The following is a 16,734-nucleotide window of genomic DNA, read 5'->3' on the forward strand; positions in this document are numbered from 1 at the left end:
AAAACAGCAATTCTGGCAGATCATGCCTCACCCAAATTCAAAAAGAGGGACAAAAGAAGCGATAAAAGAAATGTAGAGTCACTGGATACATTTGATCAAGAACTTACATTAACTACTTGTTTAGAGATATGAGTCGACTTCCACTCAAGTCTAAGAAGGAGTTTTAAGAACAGGCCCCTTCAGAGGGCTGGGGAATGAAAGAATGAGTCACTTTAATACTTGATGTCGGATCCTCGGTGAGCTCTGGCTTTGGCGTTTCTAAATAAAAAAAAAAAAATAGCATTGTATAACGTTGCTCAGGCAGTCGGCCAGGAAATCCGGGTGAGCCTAGAATCCTTCCCTGGTAACCGGGCAAGCCAGTGGGGTGTCCCGTACAGCGGGACTCCCTTCTAATAACTGCCATCCGGGAGATTTGCCCAGCCTGACCTGGTATGATTTTGCCATTCTAGACAGTGACTCCTAAGACACTGTTTAAATAGCCAGTTAGCTTCCTTTAGAATAAAGCCAGGATGAGGACACCTGCCAGAGAGGACGGAGGCCGAGGACGCAAGTACCTTGGAGAACATCTCCTCCAGGGTTACTCCAAGTTTCATTCTGAGAAGACATTATTCCCCACACCATGCACATAGAAAGCAGAGAAATGCACCTAGAGCCACAGCCAGAAAGCTACCCAGGTACTCACTGTCCCTGCCACTCACGATGGCCACCATCCCTTCCCCTAAGGGACTCTCCCAAGGTCTGTGAAAACTGTCAGAGAAGGTTCCCCAGCACCTGCCACCCTGCAGGTGGCTCAGGGCAGCTAGTTATTTAAACTGTAATTACCGTCTCCCCTGAAGTATCATGTTCTGACCTAAAATGGTCTTTCTGGCCTAAATCTGAATTCCCCACACACACACACAGTGCTGCAAAAAGGCATAATCCCCTGCTTATGTCGAACTTAAAATCTCTTTCCTTGGGAAAATTTTCTAAATTCAGGGTGGCCAGCACCATGTCCTTGAGGACAGAGACCACAACTCCCCCCTGTTTTCATAATTCAATGTGGGGCTTTCTGACAATACCTCTCACTTTGAGACAGACATAAGTGTCTGTTCTGCTGGGGGGGGAAATCGGTAAGCACCTCTACCTGTTTTCAACATTTACTGAGATGTATTTTATACACCAACTCACTGGCTTTAATATATTTACACAGAGTTGTGCAACCACGGCCATTATCGATTTTAAAATGGCAAAGAAACTTCTCCAGTATCCTCTGGAGTGTAAGCTCCAGGAGACCAGGGATGGTGTCTGCCTAGCTGCTCATCCCCAGTGCCCGATACACAGTGAGAGCCAAAAAGCACCGGTGTGCCACCCTGGACCTTCCTTACCCCTAAGTTTTCTAGACACAAGAGATGACTTCTCCTCCAATGGACACTTCAATCCAGCTCATCACCCTTTGCTAGGCAGAATGGCACTGGAGGTTCCTCCTTCCTGTGTTCATACACACCCTGCATATACGTGTGATTCTCTCCCCTTGAATGTGGGTAGCCCTGATCTACTCAGATCAGTCTTTTTGAAAAAGAGTTCAGAGGTCAGAGACCAGAGAGATTCAAAGTTACAGCTGATGCCTTCCTGTTAAATTGCTGTGCTGTGGGGAGGCCCACATGGCAGGCAATGGCAGGTGACCCCAAGGAGCTGGCCCCTAACTGATGGCCAGCAAGAAAGGGGGGGCTTTAGTCCTACAAGGAACTGAATTCTGACAACAACCAGGGACTTGGAAGAGGACTACAGGCTGCCGAAGGGAATGCAGAAGGGCTGAGCTTTCTACCTTGTGGGGCCCGAGCAGAGAATCCAGTCCTACCCTCCCCAGACTTCTGGCCTGCAGATGCTGGGAGATCATAAATGCATGTTGATTTAAGCCACTAAGTGTGTGACCAGTTGTTACAAAACAATAGGAATCTAATACTACTTCCCCAGGAGCGAGGAAGGGGGCAGACTGACCACACTAGTTTCTAGCTATGACCGACCTCAAATGTTCAGGCAGTAGAACACTTAGGTGAAAAAAAAAATTAAAGAATATGAAAGTAGAGGTTTAGGTTCAGCTTTCCTAAAATGTTCCTGTTTTTGTCAGCTTCTTCTCATCCATTCATTCAGCAAATATTTACTACGTGCCTGTCTCCAGCTTGGAGCACAGGAGTGGCACTGCCCACCCAGGAGGGCAGCCACCAGCCACAGGGGCCCCTGAGCACTGCTAAGTGGCTCCTGGGAGTGGGGATGGTTGCCCACGAAATGCTCCAGATTTCAAAAAAAAAATTGAAAATGAAAAAATAAGTTTAAAAATCTTGTATGTTCTTATGTGGATTACACATTGAAAGAGTGATGGAAAGAGATGACCAAATACGTATACAAATAACATACTGACAGATTATGATAAAAGCTATGAAGGAAATAAAAAAAGATGGAGGTAAGACTCAAAACAAACACAAACCAAAAAAAAAGTAGAGATTGAGACTCAGAAGAGCAAACTTCTAGATGGAGTGGTCAGGGAAGACATCCCAGAGGAGGTGACATTTCCACTTACACTCAAGTTTGCTATCGACTTTCAAGTTCTGACACGTGCCAGCAGCAGGGACTGAGGAGCTTGAGACTGCACTTATCCCCCTGGGGTCCCTGTAAACGGGGACCCCTGGAGGTGGGCTCACTGAGATCCTGCTTGTATGCGTTGTCTGCAAAATTTGATAAATTGGAACCTGTAGCGCATGAAAAGTCAACTTTTCAAAATAACTTCTGAAACAACTTTACATTTCCCAGATATAATTTACTTTTTAGTTTTAATATTTATAACAATCCTAGACTTCATCCATCATGTAACCTAACAAAAATTTTCCACTGGGGAACAGCGCACAGCTTCTGACTCCCGGCATGAGACAGCGAGGGTGAGCAGTTGGCAGTCAGCAGCCTGAAATTGTCCTTTCCTCTCCCTGTGGGCTGACTAAAGATATGACTTCGAACTTCTTGCCACAAATCAGCTGATTCCTATATCTGTCTTTTCCTTTGAACAGGGGCAGATGTGTTGGCTAGTTTTCAAAAAATGTCTTCAGGGTTACTTGACCAGAGAGAACTCTAGGCAACAGAGAGCTGGCTAAAGCCCATGAGGCTGGCCAGGACACCTGTGCCCTCACGCAGGCAGCCACGCCAGTGAACCAACACGGTCCTTTCCAGTAAGAAAAGCCCCTGAAAAACATTTACTGCCTATCACTGTGCAGCCACTTTTATATTCACAAAAAAGCAAAACTTTGTGGACATTTACACACACACACACACACACACACACACCTTTCATTAACACTCTGGGGCAAAGGGGCACTCTTGAAGTGGAATGTTGACAAATCTATTAATTTTTTTATTAATTTTTTAAACTGCTTACAAAAAACAGTATTCTCTGTTCACCTAAAATGAGAGTCTTTCTGCAAAGATTAGTCGCTTTTCTTTTAATATCAACAATGCCCACTTCATCAGACACCGGGTCTCTAAGTTGATTGTTTAGAGCTTTAGGGACTCCCTGGGTGCCTCTGTAATGAAAACCAAAAGTCCCTCGTTCCCCACTTTTAACTAGGGTTTTGTCAACAATCATGCATTTTTTTCAAGACCCACGATCTAGGGACTTTCACACCCAGATCACAGGGTGCCTGCGCATCCTCCATACACAAAGTCAATTTCACTGACCAGCCCCGAGGACAGCATCTGCTCCTGGTTGTTTGTTCCATTAGCAGTGAAAGGTTTGCACTTATCCATTAACCCGCCACCCCCTTCCACAGCGCCCCTCACAACCAAGAAGGGAGCTGTGCAAGAAAGATAGCTGAGCTGCAAGAGAGACCTGGTTCTTTTTTTTTTTTTTTTAAAGATTTGTTTATTTATTTATTTATACAAGCACTGGATACAGTCAGAAGCACAGGAGGGTGAGAGAATTCACCAGAGCCAGAGCGGGGAGCAGAGCAGGCAGAAGGACCGAAGTACACTGCTGAGGGGAGCAGCAGGCGGCAGGAAAGGTCTGCGCGCCATGTGGGACCCTCGCTGGTGGCCGGGGATCGAACCGGCGCTGCAGAGGCTGCGGGCAGCTTTGCAACCCAGCGCTCAACCACTGGCCACCGGGGAGGCCCGAGACCTGGTTCTTGACTGTTGCACAAGCAAGGGAAGCTACTGGGATTAGCCAGACCTCAAACTCACGTCCTGCACCTTGGTCCTTTCCAGCTAGGCTCACTCACACTCACACACAGCTCATTCTTAAAAAATATTTTCAAAAATTATGTTTGTGAGACATCCTGGGGAAGGTCTGTGAGAGCCATTTATGAAGCCTTTATCAAAGGGATAACAAAAAGGAAAATGCTAGTGCCAGTGGCAGACTTAAAATCTCTTAAAGAATTTCTGGTGCCATGTGTTTCAGAAGCATTCCATGAAAATCACTTAAAACAGAGAATATGTAAAAAGCACTGTTGGGCATTTTAGCATCTCCATTTAGTCCATTCCAGAGAAGGCACCACCCAGATCCCAAATCTGTTCTCAGAAATGTGCATAACCAAATTCCCCAGGGACCAGAGGAGCCTGGCTAAAGTGCACTGGCTCCCTGCCAGGGCAAAGAACAGAACAGGATTTTGCATTAAAAAATTGTTTTTCCTTTCTTTTATTTCTTTCTCTTTCATCTTATCTTGGAGGACAGTGTTTCTATTTTTCATTGGATAGAATCTCTAAAGACACAAAGAAATCCCTAAAAGTACACACATTAATGTTACTGCAGTGCACACGGGACTGTTTACTGTCAAAGCAAGTGAAAGAAGAACAGGGCTCCAGCTTAGGTGATATGAGGAAGTGCTTAGCTCTTGGAAGATGCTCTTCTCTTACTGGGCCTCCCTGGTGGCACAGGGGTTAAGTCTCAGCACTATCAAGCTATCACCAGCCACTGCAGCAAGAGTTCGATCCCTGGCCAGGGAGCTACCCACATGGCGCAGCAGACCTCTCCTGTCTCCCGGTTGCTCCCCTCAGCAGTGTATTTCAATGGATCCACCTGTTCTACTCCCCACTCTGTCTCTGGTGAATCCTCTCACACCCCACACCTCAGGCCTGCACCCCAGCCCTTGCATGCATAAATAAATGTTAAAAAAAAAAAAAAAAAAGATGTTCTTACTGATAAGTACCTGTCTGGGAGAGTGGGGGATTCGGACGCTGGGATCAGTGATGGCACCCAGGCATGGCTGGGAGGCCTGGAGGACTGAATTTCACCATCATCTCAATGGAGCCACATAGCCATAAGCCACCCCAAACAAACATACAGTCTATGGAAATCAGTGGGCTTGGTGTACAAAAGTGGCTTCAAATAGAAGCCCCTGGCCATGCTTCTGGTCAGGTGACAATCCCTGAATGTCTCCTAAGTAGACAAGGTCAGAGTCTTCAACCTACCTTCAGCTAAAGACTGCTAGCAGACCTGCTTGGCACATCAGGCTCCCTTCCAACAACCAAGGTATTAAAGGTGTTGGACATCAGGTGGGGTGTTGGAGAACCTCTGGCCTATAGTACAACAGCTTTGCAGCAGAAACCAGAAGACCTGGGCTCCAGCCTGGAGTGTGCCCTTGGCCCTGAGACTGACAACAAACTGAATACTCCTCGGCGCTAGTCGCCTCCTGCAAACTGAAAGGGCTCAACTACAGATCATCTCTATAAGTCTAAAGTTCTAGAATTTACATCACCAAGCATTTCAAATTAAGACAACGACAAGGGCCTCCCTAGTGGAGCAAGGGGTTAAGTTTTAGCACTGTGAAGCTATCCACAGCCACTGCAGCACGAGTTCAATCCCCGGCCAAGGAGCTGACCCACATGGCACAGCTGACCTCTCCAGTCTCGCCCGCTGCTCCCCTCAGCAGTGTATTTCAGTAGATCCTCCTGTTCTGTTCCCTACTCTATCTCTGGTGAATCCTCTCACTCCACCCTCTGCCCCGCACCTCTGGCCTACACCCCAGCTCTTGTAGGCATAAATAAATAAATCCTTAAAAATAATAATAAGACAATGACAACTGTCTCTATAGCTGACATGAACCCCCAGAGACCTGTAACTGTTCAGAACTTTCCAAGGGAGTTTATATTTAGTTCAGAAACGACATCAAATAGAAATGAGACTATTCCAACGACTTCTTTTTAATTAATAAAATTAACCCATAGAATGTCACTTCTTATAATTCTTTCCTCTGAAACTGATGTCTATAAAACAAAACGAACACCAACACTCTGGTCTAGACAGCAGTTCAGCTTTATTTTCTCTCTGTCCCAGACCTGTTCTTTCTTGGAACTATGAGACATTTTACGAAATAAAATAAGGCTAGAGAAATAGTAGAAACCAGCACCCTCTATAACAATTCAAAATGTCTTTGATTTTTCATTTTGTTGGTAATGCTGATTCTGTTTATTTTCAAGACATATTTTTCCCCTTTGCTGGATTACTTACTAGTGACAGGCAAAGAGCAGGGCAAAGAAAAACAAATAATGGCTTTGCCGTCACGCTGGTTTTGGCGTGGCTAGTAACTAGTTGCGTGGCTGACGCACATCACTTAGCCTTTTCTATATCTTAGTTTCTCATCAGCAAGAGGTGGATAATGACCTACCAGTCCCCCTTCTGCTCCCTCCACCCGAGTAAATGGGATAAGGGCCAGGGATAGGAAAAGACACACAGTGTTGGTTCTCTCACCAACTCTCCAAAGAGGGCATTTGCCTCATTTTCAACAATATGGCCATGGCAATTACTTAATGTGGTGGTTAAACAGAAACACATTCCAGAAGGTTCTGTGTAAATGAATTAGGCTCAAAGCAAATCAAGAGCTGAAGCAAAAGTTAGGTTCCCAAGTCTCCCAAAGGCTTTGAAGACACTGTCAAGTTGTCTCTCAGTTTTCAATGTGAAGGTCAGTAAGGGGAGCTGGCAGGTGGGGATGGAGGGGTTTACCACCTGTCCGGATGTTAGGGGGCTAACTTTTGGCAAGCTGGGCCTGGCTTCCTCACCCATGGTTCATGAACCATCCTCGGGTTCATCTGACTCCTTCCACTCTGGAACTTTTGCTCCTCTAAACTGCCGTCGCTGCTTCTCTGACAGACTACATCAGACTTTGACCTTCCAGAAACTGAATCATGCTTCAGTCCAAGTGAATAATATACTAATTAAGTTATAATTACACATTATACTACAGGTGGGGTCTGATTTCATTTGCCAATTAAGAAAGGAAGGGCCTCCACCTCTACCACTCAAATGTCATTACTCACCTCCACCTTGTCGGTACATCAGCACCAAAGAGAAGAGGAGGGAGTCTTTCCCTGAGTGCTCAAGAAGGCCTGAGCAGAATGAAAACCAAAACAGAATAAAGAGATTGTGCAGGCAGTAGAGAAGATTCTAGAACTGGTTATATCTTCTCTGCATTTTTTTGTGTATTTCACGCAGTCTCAACATGGCTTCTAGATTCCAAAGGCCTATCAATAAATAAAGTCACTGGGAGGAGATGCAGCAGGTACAGACACAGCTTTAAGCTGAGCTATTCCAGCTCCACTGCCCAGCAGGGAAGAAGATCTCCCTTTTCTAGAAATACTCCAGTTAACCAGTCCCATTAATTTGCCTCCCTCCTTCCCCACATAGCTGTGTGCTGCTTCTCCACCTGATTTACAAGATGGGATATAGCCCCCAGTTCTGCCTACCCACATGGCATCATCCCTCCTTCAAATTCTGTCCCCTCCAAACAGCAAAGCTCCTGCTCCTCCTCTCTGTGTGTGTGTGTGTGTGTGTGTGTGTGTGTGTGTGTGTGTGTGTCCCTGGGAGTTACTCTGATCTTGCCTTGGACAGCACTTGGATCTTGCCTTCACACTCGCTCAGATGACAAATGAAGACAGTCCCTGGGGCGCACAGCCACGTTCCTGGGTTAAATCATCTTTTTTTCTCCCAAAGCACCTGGACCCTTGCACAAAGCAGTGACTCAGTCCCACCGCTCCTAGATTAAACGCACTGTATTGAAATACAAATACGGTCTTGGTCGCTGGTTGCATTTGTCTGGCCACGCCAAACCACACGAGTGAGTCTCCAATTGCTCCGATCGGCCTCGCGCTCCCTCCCTGCCCTGGACGCGCGCTGAGCAATTGTGAAATTCCCGGCGAGGCGGAGCGGGAACGGAGCAGACCCGGGCCTGCCCGGTCCCCACTGAGTCACCGTCTCCGGAGCGACGGGGCTCGTCGCCGCGCGGGGTCGGGAGAGCGAGACCCGAGCGGCCTTGGGGGGGGGGCCGAGCCCGACCAGCCCCCGCGGGGCCACTCGGGGATCCCGGCGCGGGGCCCGCGTGCTGGGGCGCCCTCCGGTGGCGGCGCCGCACACCCCGCAGCCCGCGCGCCCCGAGGCTCTGGAAACCCGACACGGAGAAAGTTTCCGAGCCGCGCGGTTCGCGGGGTCGGGGCCAGGTCCGGGGGCGTCGCTGCTCCAGCGTGGGGGGCAGCGCCCGAGCTGGCGGCGAGCGCGAGAGCCGGGCCCTGACCCTGACCGACGCTCGGAGGCTCCGAGATGCCCCCCAAGGCGCCCGGGGCCTCGCGCTCCCCGGGGCGCCGCGCTTCCCCCATCCCGACCTCGCGGCGGAAGGCGGCGGGGAGCTGCGCCCCGAGCGGGCGGGATCCCCGACCGCCCCACCGCGCCCCTTGCCGTCCCCAGGACGCACTCGGGGCTCCAGGGTTTCCTTTAGTCGTTTTCTTAATTGGAGGGAGGGGGCGCACCCACTCCCGTTGGCGCACACCGGACCCCAGCAGTGTGGAGTCTGGGTGCCCCCCCGAGCCCACCTGGAGTCCCCCGCCCACCCAGCGCTGCCCCCCAAGGGGACGCGCGGAAAGGGCACTCCCCGCCTCCCCCTCCGGCCCGGGGGCGCGGTGCGGCCCGCAGGGGACCCGCAGGGGACCCGCCGGCCGGGGGGCGGCCGCGGGGGGCTCGGCGCCCCGGGGCGCGGGGGCGCGGGGGCGCGAGGGCGAGGCCCGGGCGGCGGCTCTCACCTCGTCCACGGTGAGCGGCATGCAGATCCGGTACTCCTTCAGCAGCATGGTCCCGCGCGCCCCGGCGGGCACCGCGCGCCCCCAGACCACAAAGCCGGCGCCCGGGCGCAGAGCAGGCGCCCCGAGCCGCGCTCGGAGCCGCAGGCGAGGCGGCCGGCGGTGCGCTCAGCTCCGGGCTTCCTCTTCTGCGCCCGCGAGCATGTCAGGGTTTTGGGTCCGGGCGCTCGCGATCCCCGCCTCCTTCCTCCCGAGGTCGCTGCTCCCGGAACGCGGCGCTGCAAAGTCGGGGGGAGCGAGCCCCGGGACGCGGCTCCGCGGATCGGCTGCCGGGCGCGGGGAGCGGCCGCGCGATCAGGACATGCCCGGCGGCGCGCGAGCGGGGCGAGCAGCCGGGCGTCCAGAAATTACAACGAATGCACAAAAGTCACCGCTGGACCCGCCTCTGCAGCCAGAAAGGACCCGGCGGTCCGCCCTCCGCCGGCCGCGCGCCGCCGCGGGTGTCAGCAGGCGCACATTGCGCCAGGGCCGGAGATGCCGACTTTCCAGACAAAGGCTCGCTCGGCGGCTCTCCCGGGCGGTAAACAAGGTTTCCTGCTCTGTTTAGGGCCGGTCCCCGGGGCGCTCCGGAGCTCGCGGGGGGAAGGAGCCGCCGCCGCCGCCCGACTCTCCGGGGCTGGGGCCGCGGCGCTCCCCACCCGGCGCGCGGCGCGGGGGGCGCGCGAGGAAGCCGGCGCCCTGCGCGCCCCTGCCCGGGCCCCGCGGCTCCCAGCGCCGAGCGCGCCCGCGAGTTTGCAGCCGCCTGGCCGCGGCCGGAGTCCGCGCGGAGCTGCAGAGCCCGGGCCGGGAGGCGGTGCGGGAGGAGCGAGCGCGGGCGAGGCTGACATCAGCCCCGGCGAGCGGCCGCGGCGGGGAGGGTAGCCCCATCCGGCCAATGGGGGAATGGCAAAGAATGTGGAGGGTTTAAACAAAACAGCATGTCTCGCGCGCGCTGCCGCCAGACAGCAGGGCTGCCCCGAGCCCAAGATCCAGGAGGGGGGCTCCCCGCGGCCCCTGGACCCTGGACTCTGCTCTCCAAGGGGCTCGGGGTGCCACGCTGCTCCCAGACACGCTGGGGAGCTTCTCGTTCCTGGGTCCAGGAGTGCGCGTTGACCTTTGGGGAAAGGCTTTGCAATTGCTCACCCAGGGGGATTTGTTTGTTGTGTTTGTTTGTTTGTTTGTTTGTTTGTTTGTTTGTTTGTTTGTTTTTTTACCCACTCTGGCCAGGTCAGCAAGGGCAGCGCTGAATGGAGAGATGGGGTTTGAGGGCTTGAGAAGACACCCTCGCCTGCTCCCCTAACTGGTTGCAGAGAAGGGGTCCTGGAAAACTGGGGAGGGCAGCAGTGTGGATGGAAATGGAGAACAAACAGACGCGCAACCAGAGGGAAAGCGAACCGGACATAACCTTTTACCTCTCCTGGCCCTGCTCACAGCCCACGGCAGGCTTCCCAGAGCTGCAAGAATAGGTTTTCGTGTCAGCACTCCTAAGTTCAAAAAGTCACAGTGAAATGTCAATGAAAATGCCTGGAGTGTTGGTATTTCATCCATATTAAACAGATCCCTCATTTTAACCACAAGAGGCACATTCTTCAGTCACTCAGGAAGCTGCATGTAACTGCTGAAGTCTGTTTTTCATTTGTCTGGTATTTTTTAGCTTGTTTTTCTGAAAACTTGCTGGATGGAAAATGCATCGGTTGCCTCTATACAGAATAACCTGCAAGCATCATCTTGTCTTAGGAAAATATTCATGCACTGAGACCCTGCAGTGACTCGGAGAGCTTGGGCAATGGCACAGCTGGTCTAGCTACTGTAGGTTTTAGAACGACCATTAATAAACAATTGACCTGTCTAACTATGGTGGACTTGTGGTGGAAACCATCCCGACGGCCGGAGAGACTTTGTCGCTGTGTGAACATGCTACAGAGCCTGATAGAAGAACGAAAGCCTATCTCCAGCTTATATTTAGTGAACACTCTTTTCTAGGTAAATGTTTCCCAGAATTGGCTTGGAAATATTCACAGCAACTAATTAAAGCTAAACCAAATTCCTCGAGGTGGAAAATGTAAATCTGACACTGTAGTGCTGAATAATAACACATTGAAAGCCTGTGATAGGGGAAGAAGCTCAAGCTGTGTTTCTTTTTTCTACTTCTTACTTGAAAACAAGCGTAGTGACTTGGCTTCTGGCACGTAATGCTCTTCCCAGAGGCGGCTAGGGGATCAACTGGCCGCCGCAAGTCCACACACCCCCCAGGAGATCGGAATCTGCGGGCTCCCTTCTTGGCTTCCAGACTCTGGTTTCTGTTGATTCTAGAACAAAGTAGTTTACTGATGAATATCATGAGGTTGGGGAACTACTTTTCTGAATTTCTCAAAAGACAGTTTTCCGGAATACATGCTTCTCTTACCCCTCTTGTAAGCTGACCTTGTTACAGGGCAGCCCCGACACTGGACTCTCTTTTCCTTTTCAATCAGTCCTTCCACATTCCTGGCCACATTAATCTCCATCCACCGCTCCCCTAATCCTGCCACCTTCAAATCCTCTTAGTGATTCTCCAAGGCCTACTGAGCAAGTGGAAATTCCCAGGCTGGAGGACCAAGCCTCTGAGTGCACTTTCCCACTCCGGTTCCCTACCCTTCCATCCACCCCAGTGAGACAACACCCGGGACACCCCTTCCCCGAGGGCACTGGCAGTCTCTGTTTTTGGAAAATGATCCTGATGGCAGTGTGTTGGCTGGATGAGGACAGAAGGATACCAGAGGCAGGAAGTTACTGATTATCAGGACACTAAAGAGACATCTGGAAAGTGTCTGAGTTAGACAACAGATCAGGAGAAGGGGATGAATTTAGGGGCTCTGTAAAGGACTTGAGAGCAGGCTGGTTTTCCCTACCAGGGCGCTGGGGGAGGGGAGGGCCCAGGCAGAGCGTCTCCATTCATAACCATTCGCACAAAGGGAGGGGAGCGCCATCTACTGGTCAGGCACAGCTTCACATGGCCTCGGGTCACCCGCCTCAGCAGGTCTGACAGGAGAAATGTACCTTTGGTTCTTTTCAACCAGTGGAGTCCGCAGTATCTACTTTGGAAGATCCTGAAGGTGGCGTTACCCCATTACCCCATTATGGGTAGTATGGATAGCAGATTAACGATATACAACCTACAGTTACTGATTATCGCATATAAAAAACGGGTGTGGGGCACAAAGGGCAAAAAGAGGAACCAGGAGTAAAGTTGCCAGGGAGGAACTGGCAGCTAAAGGCAAAGAATATTGTCCACGCAGGTCTCTCACACCGGGTTCCCAGAATGGAGGTGGGGTGCCCCCCCCCCACATCAACATTAATCAGCTGAGGAGCTTTTTTCAACTTTCTGCCTTTCTAGTTCTGATGACGGGCCCCCTCCTGCTTGAAACCTCTTCTCAGTTTGGAGAATAAACTGCAAGGAGGTCCTAACCCATCTCTGCTAAAAGCATGTGGGGGCCTCCCTGGTCGCCTAGGGGTTGAGTCTCAGCATTGTCATCGCTATGGCCTGAGTTCGATCCCAGGCCAGGGAGCTGACCCACATGGCGCAGCAGACCTCTCCTGTATCACCCGCTGCTCCCCTCAGCAGTGCATTTCAGTAGATCTGCCTGTTCTGCTCCCCACTCTGTCTCTGGTGAATCCTCTCACCCCCCACCACCACACCTCTGGCCTACACCCCAGTTCTTCTATGCAAAAAAAAATTTTTAAAAAAGAGCATCTGAAAGCAGAGTGTACCAACAGGCCCAGCAACTCTTTCCAACCATGTTTTATTCCCAGGCTGTTCCTGGAAGCACTTCAGCAAGAGATGACTGTCCTTCCTCTTTCCTACTAACTCTGAGGTTATGGAGTCATCAAGACTTAGTGAAAGTCCTACAGCCTATACACAGCCATTCTGCATTAACTCTTTACCCATCTAGACAACCCACACACTTATCTGGACTATGTACAATTATCTGGACTATTCGTTTTGGTCTTGTATGCAAGTGCAGCCATGTCATATCATGTCAATACTGTAAGCATCCCACCTATTCGAGTCCCCCACATGACATTACGCTGAGGAGAAAGACCCTGTTCTATCTGTGTCACCTGGAAAATGTAGCCTGCTGCGAGGGATATTGTAGGAACCCAATAAATATATGCTAGACATTGGGGTATTCTTTTGGGGTGTTCAACTTCAGCATTGCTGACACTTGATGCCAGATAATTCTTTGTTGTGGGGGGTCACTGTAGGATGTTCAGCAGCATCCTTGGCCTCTACACACTATCAGCAACCTTCCTTCCACATACATGCACACACAATGTTAAATCTAGGGGTGGTGGTGGAAGGGGACACTCCAGCAGTGGAGAACCACTGGGCCAGAGTAACATTCATTAATCTTAACTAAATATTTAGCTACACCAAGAAGCAGCTTTTGGAGACACTGACTTTTTAGGGCTAAGGCGATAAGGAATAAAACACAACGGTTACGTCACAGTGATAAGATGCCCCCTTCTCACACCCTTGTTCATAAAGACACACAAGGGTGTCTGTTCATAAAGGAGACCTTGACCTTACCCTTGATCACTTGGTTAAAGGATGTCTGCCATATTTTCCCTTGTAAAGTTACCTTTCTCCTCTTTGCATAGTCAATTTTTTGGCAGTGAGTCACTAAGGGTGACCTACACTCATGGGGGTAGCATTAAGTCCATTTTCTTGAGGGGAGGGTGTCTACACACACAATGTGGAATTATGCAGGATTTGTCCCTTCTCCCTCACTTATTTATTCATCCAGTAATAGGTTATATCAGTGTGGACTCGTGCATTTTATTCCCTACTTTGAGTTATAAGTCAATACTGTATTATTTATTTTGCTGCTCAAATTATTCCAGCTTTGGCCACTGTTGGTCCTGGGACTTTCTGTCATGTGCTCCCTTTTGAAGGGCAATTTCTGAAAATCAAATGTGATTCTTACAATTAATTTTTGTTTTATAAATATTGTTTCATTCCAGCATAGTCTATGTCAAAGTCTGGGTGTGTGTATTATAAGCACCTGTATGTCTGACCTTGTCAGGTCCAAAGCAAATGTTAAATGCATTCTTAAAACTAAACAAAGCACGTCCCAAAGCAATTCTTGCATGTAGACCCATTTATCAGGCCTCTGTTAAATACAGACAAGGCCTTTAATGTGTAAATGCTTGTAGTGATATAGTATGCTCATAAAATAAAAATTAAATGATGTAGTACAAATTGCTGCATGTGGGGGAAAAAAAAAAACCTGGAGGTTCCACAGTCAAAAGTGTAGTTTTATCTTTTCTTTTTTAAATAAACAAACCAGGGCCTCCCTGGTGGCACAAGGGGTTAAGACATAACCAATGAAGCTAACCACAGCCGCTGCAGCATGAATTCGATCCCCGGCCAGGGAGTTACCCACATGGTGCAGCAGACCTCTCCTGACTCTCCTGCTGCTCCCCTCAGCAGTGTATTTCAGTCAGTCTGTCTGTTCTGTTCCCCACTCTGTCTCTGGTGAATCCTCTCACCCCCACCTCTGGCCTATACCCCTGTTCTTGTATGCATAAATAAATAAACCTTTAAAAAAATAAACCAGTAATAGACTAATCCATTTAACTTTCACTGTATTAGCAGTTTTTATAGAAACTGGCAAAACAATGAAAAATTGTGAGATGAATTATGAGACTACCTGCAACCTATACTCTCCGGAGAGACATTTTAGTGATGAAGGACATTGATTCTGAGTGTCCTTGAAGAGGAGGCAACTGTGTAAGCATAGCTTATTATAGCTCTTTAATACCCTGAGATTATCCTGGATTATCTGGGCAGGCCCTAAATACCCTAAATACTGTCACAAGTGTCTCTAGGGGAAAGGCAGAGGGAGACTGGACACACACCGAAGAGGAAGCAGCAATGTGATCCTGAAGGCAGAGAGGAGAGCTATGAGGCCATAAACCAAGGAATGCCAGGAGCCACCAGAAGCTGGAAGAGGCCAGGAATGGATTGTTCTCTCCCCCTTTGAGGGAGGGTATCCCTGCCCTACCTTGATTTCTGGCCAGACATATAATGTCCGACTTCCAAATCCCAGATTACAAAGGAATATTTTTTTGTTTAAGTCTCTGACTTTGTGGTTATTTGTTATAGCAGCAAGAGTAAATGAATATAATGGGTTAGTTATGACTTTATTCACCTGGTATAATTATGCCCACTTGACACGAAGTCATTCTAACACAGGACCTAGAGGTTTACTCAACAGATCAACTACAGTACCCTTTTCTTTACAAAATGATTCGGAGGCAACTTGAAAATACCAAGTTCTCCCACTACCTTTAAAATAGGCAACTTAGAGAAGCAAATATTTTACACAAATTTCAGGAAAATTTTCATAATGTAAGTCTTACGACTTAAGACACTATTAATAGGCATGACTCCTAAACTCAAGTCTCTAGCCCAAATGACTCTCCTTCACTTGACACTTGTCTTCTCTATGTCACCTCAATATCCAATGGGCGCCTCAAATTTACCATATCCAAAGCTGACAGCCCATCCTTTTCCCCTGAATTACTAGTACTTATCCCTCTATACCGCGGTAATTAAATAACATCTCCATCTTTCAGGTGCTTAGCTCAAAAATCTTGCCGATATCTTTGACCCCTTTACCCTGACATCCAATAGCAAGGTCTATCTTGGCTTTATCTTCAAATTATATCCAGAGTCTAGCCACTTCTGCATCCACCCTGGTCCAAGACAACATAATTTTCCTCCCAGATTACTGCAATAACTTCCCAACTAGCCTCCCAGCTTCTGCCCAACCTAACATAGCAGCCAAGGTGATTCTTTTCTTTTTTTAAAGATTTATTTATTTATGCATACAAGAACTGGGGTACAGGCCAGAGGTGTGGGGGGTGAGAGGATTCACCAGAGACAGAGTGGGAGAATAGAACAGGCAGATCCACTGAAATACACTGCTGAGGGGAGCAATGGGTGAGTCAGGAGAGGTCTGCTGCGCCATGTGGGTTGCTCCCTGGCCAGGGATCGAACTCGTGCTGCAGTGTCTGCAGACAGCCTCATAGGTTGCATCTTAACCCCTGCGCCACCAGGGAGGCCCCTGATTCTTTTACTATATAAATCAGTTCACGCAATATTTGCCCCAAATCCCCACTGGCTTCTTACCTCACCTACATTAAAAACCAAAGCTTTGGGCCTCCCCGGTGGCGCAGCAGTTAAGCGCTGGGTTGCGCTGACTTTAGCCCCTGCACCACCAGGGAGGCCCACTCTTAGTTTTTAATTCTGGAAACAATAAATTTATTTACTCCCTCAAACCTTCGTTACTTTCTGTCTTCCCAAACTCTTCACACAAAATGTAGACCTCCAAATCCCTTAATCCAGGTACAGTAGCCAACGCAACTTCACACCAAATAAAGAGGCAAAAACATCTTAGCCTAGTGCATCTCAACATTGCCTCCTAGCATGTGTTTCAGAAACACACAAGAAAATTTTGGGTCCTCGCAATCATTTGGGAAAAGAGGGCTGCTAGCACTGGGCAATATAACCAGTCTACACAATAAAATATGGTCCCACATTTTGTGAGATTGAATGTCCTGCCAGACTCCTACTCAGATGTCTGAGGTCTAGACTCTAACTCCATTTTATATATGCCATGCTTT

At 49.4% G+C, this 16,734-nt stretch overlaps 1 protein-coding gene across 1 annotated transcript in view; it reads right to left on the reverse strand.

The window, feature by feature from the left end:
- Positions 1-9,075, reverse strand: part of PITPNC1 (phosphatidylinositol transfer protein cytoplasmic 1) — a gene marked incomplete at its 5' end in the record, with an annotated part of 242,850 nt that extends 233,775 nt beyond the window's left edge. The window contains one exon of the mRNA XM_084237063.1: positions 9,028-9,075. Coding sequence (XP_084093189.1) covers positions 9,028-9,075 — 48 coding nt within the window. The remainder of the gene's footprint in view (positions 1-9,027) is intronic.
- Positions 9,076-16,734: the final 7,659 nt, after the last annotated feature.

Source organism: Talpa europaea (assembly GCF_964194135.1).
Source record: "Talpa europaea genome assembly, chromosome: 7".
In the NCBI taxonomy this organism is placed as follows: domain Eukaryota; kingdom Metazoa; phylum Chordata; class Mammalia; order Eulipotyphla; family Talpidae; genus Talpa; species Talpa europaea.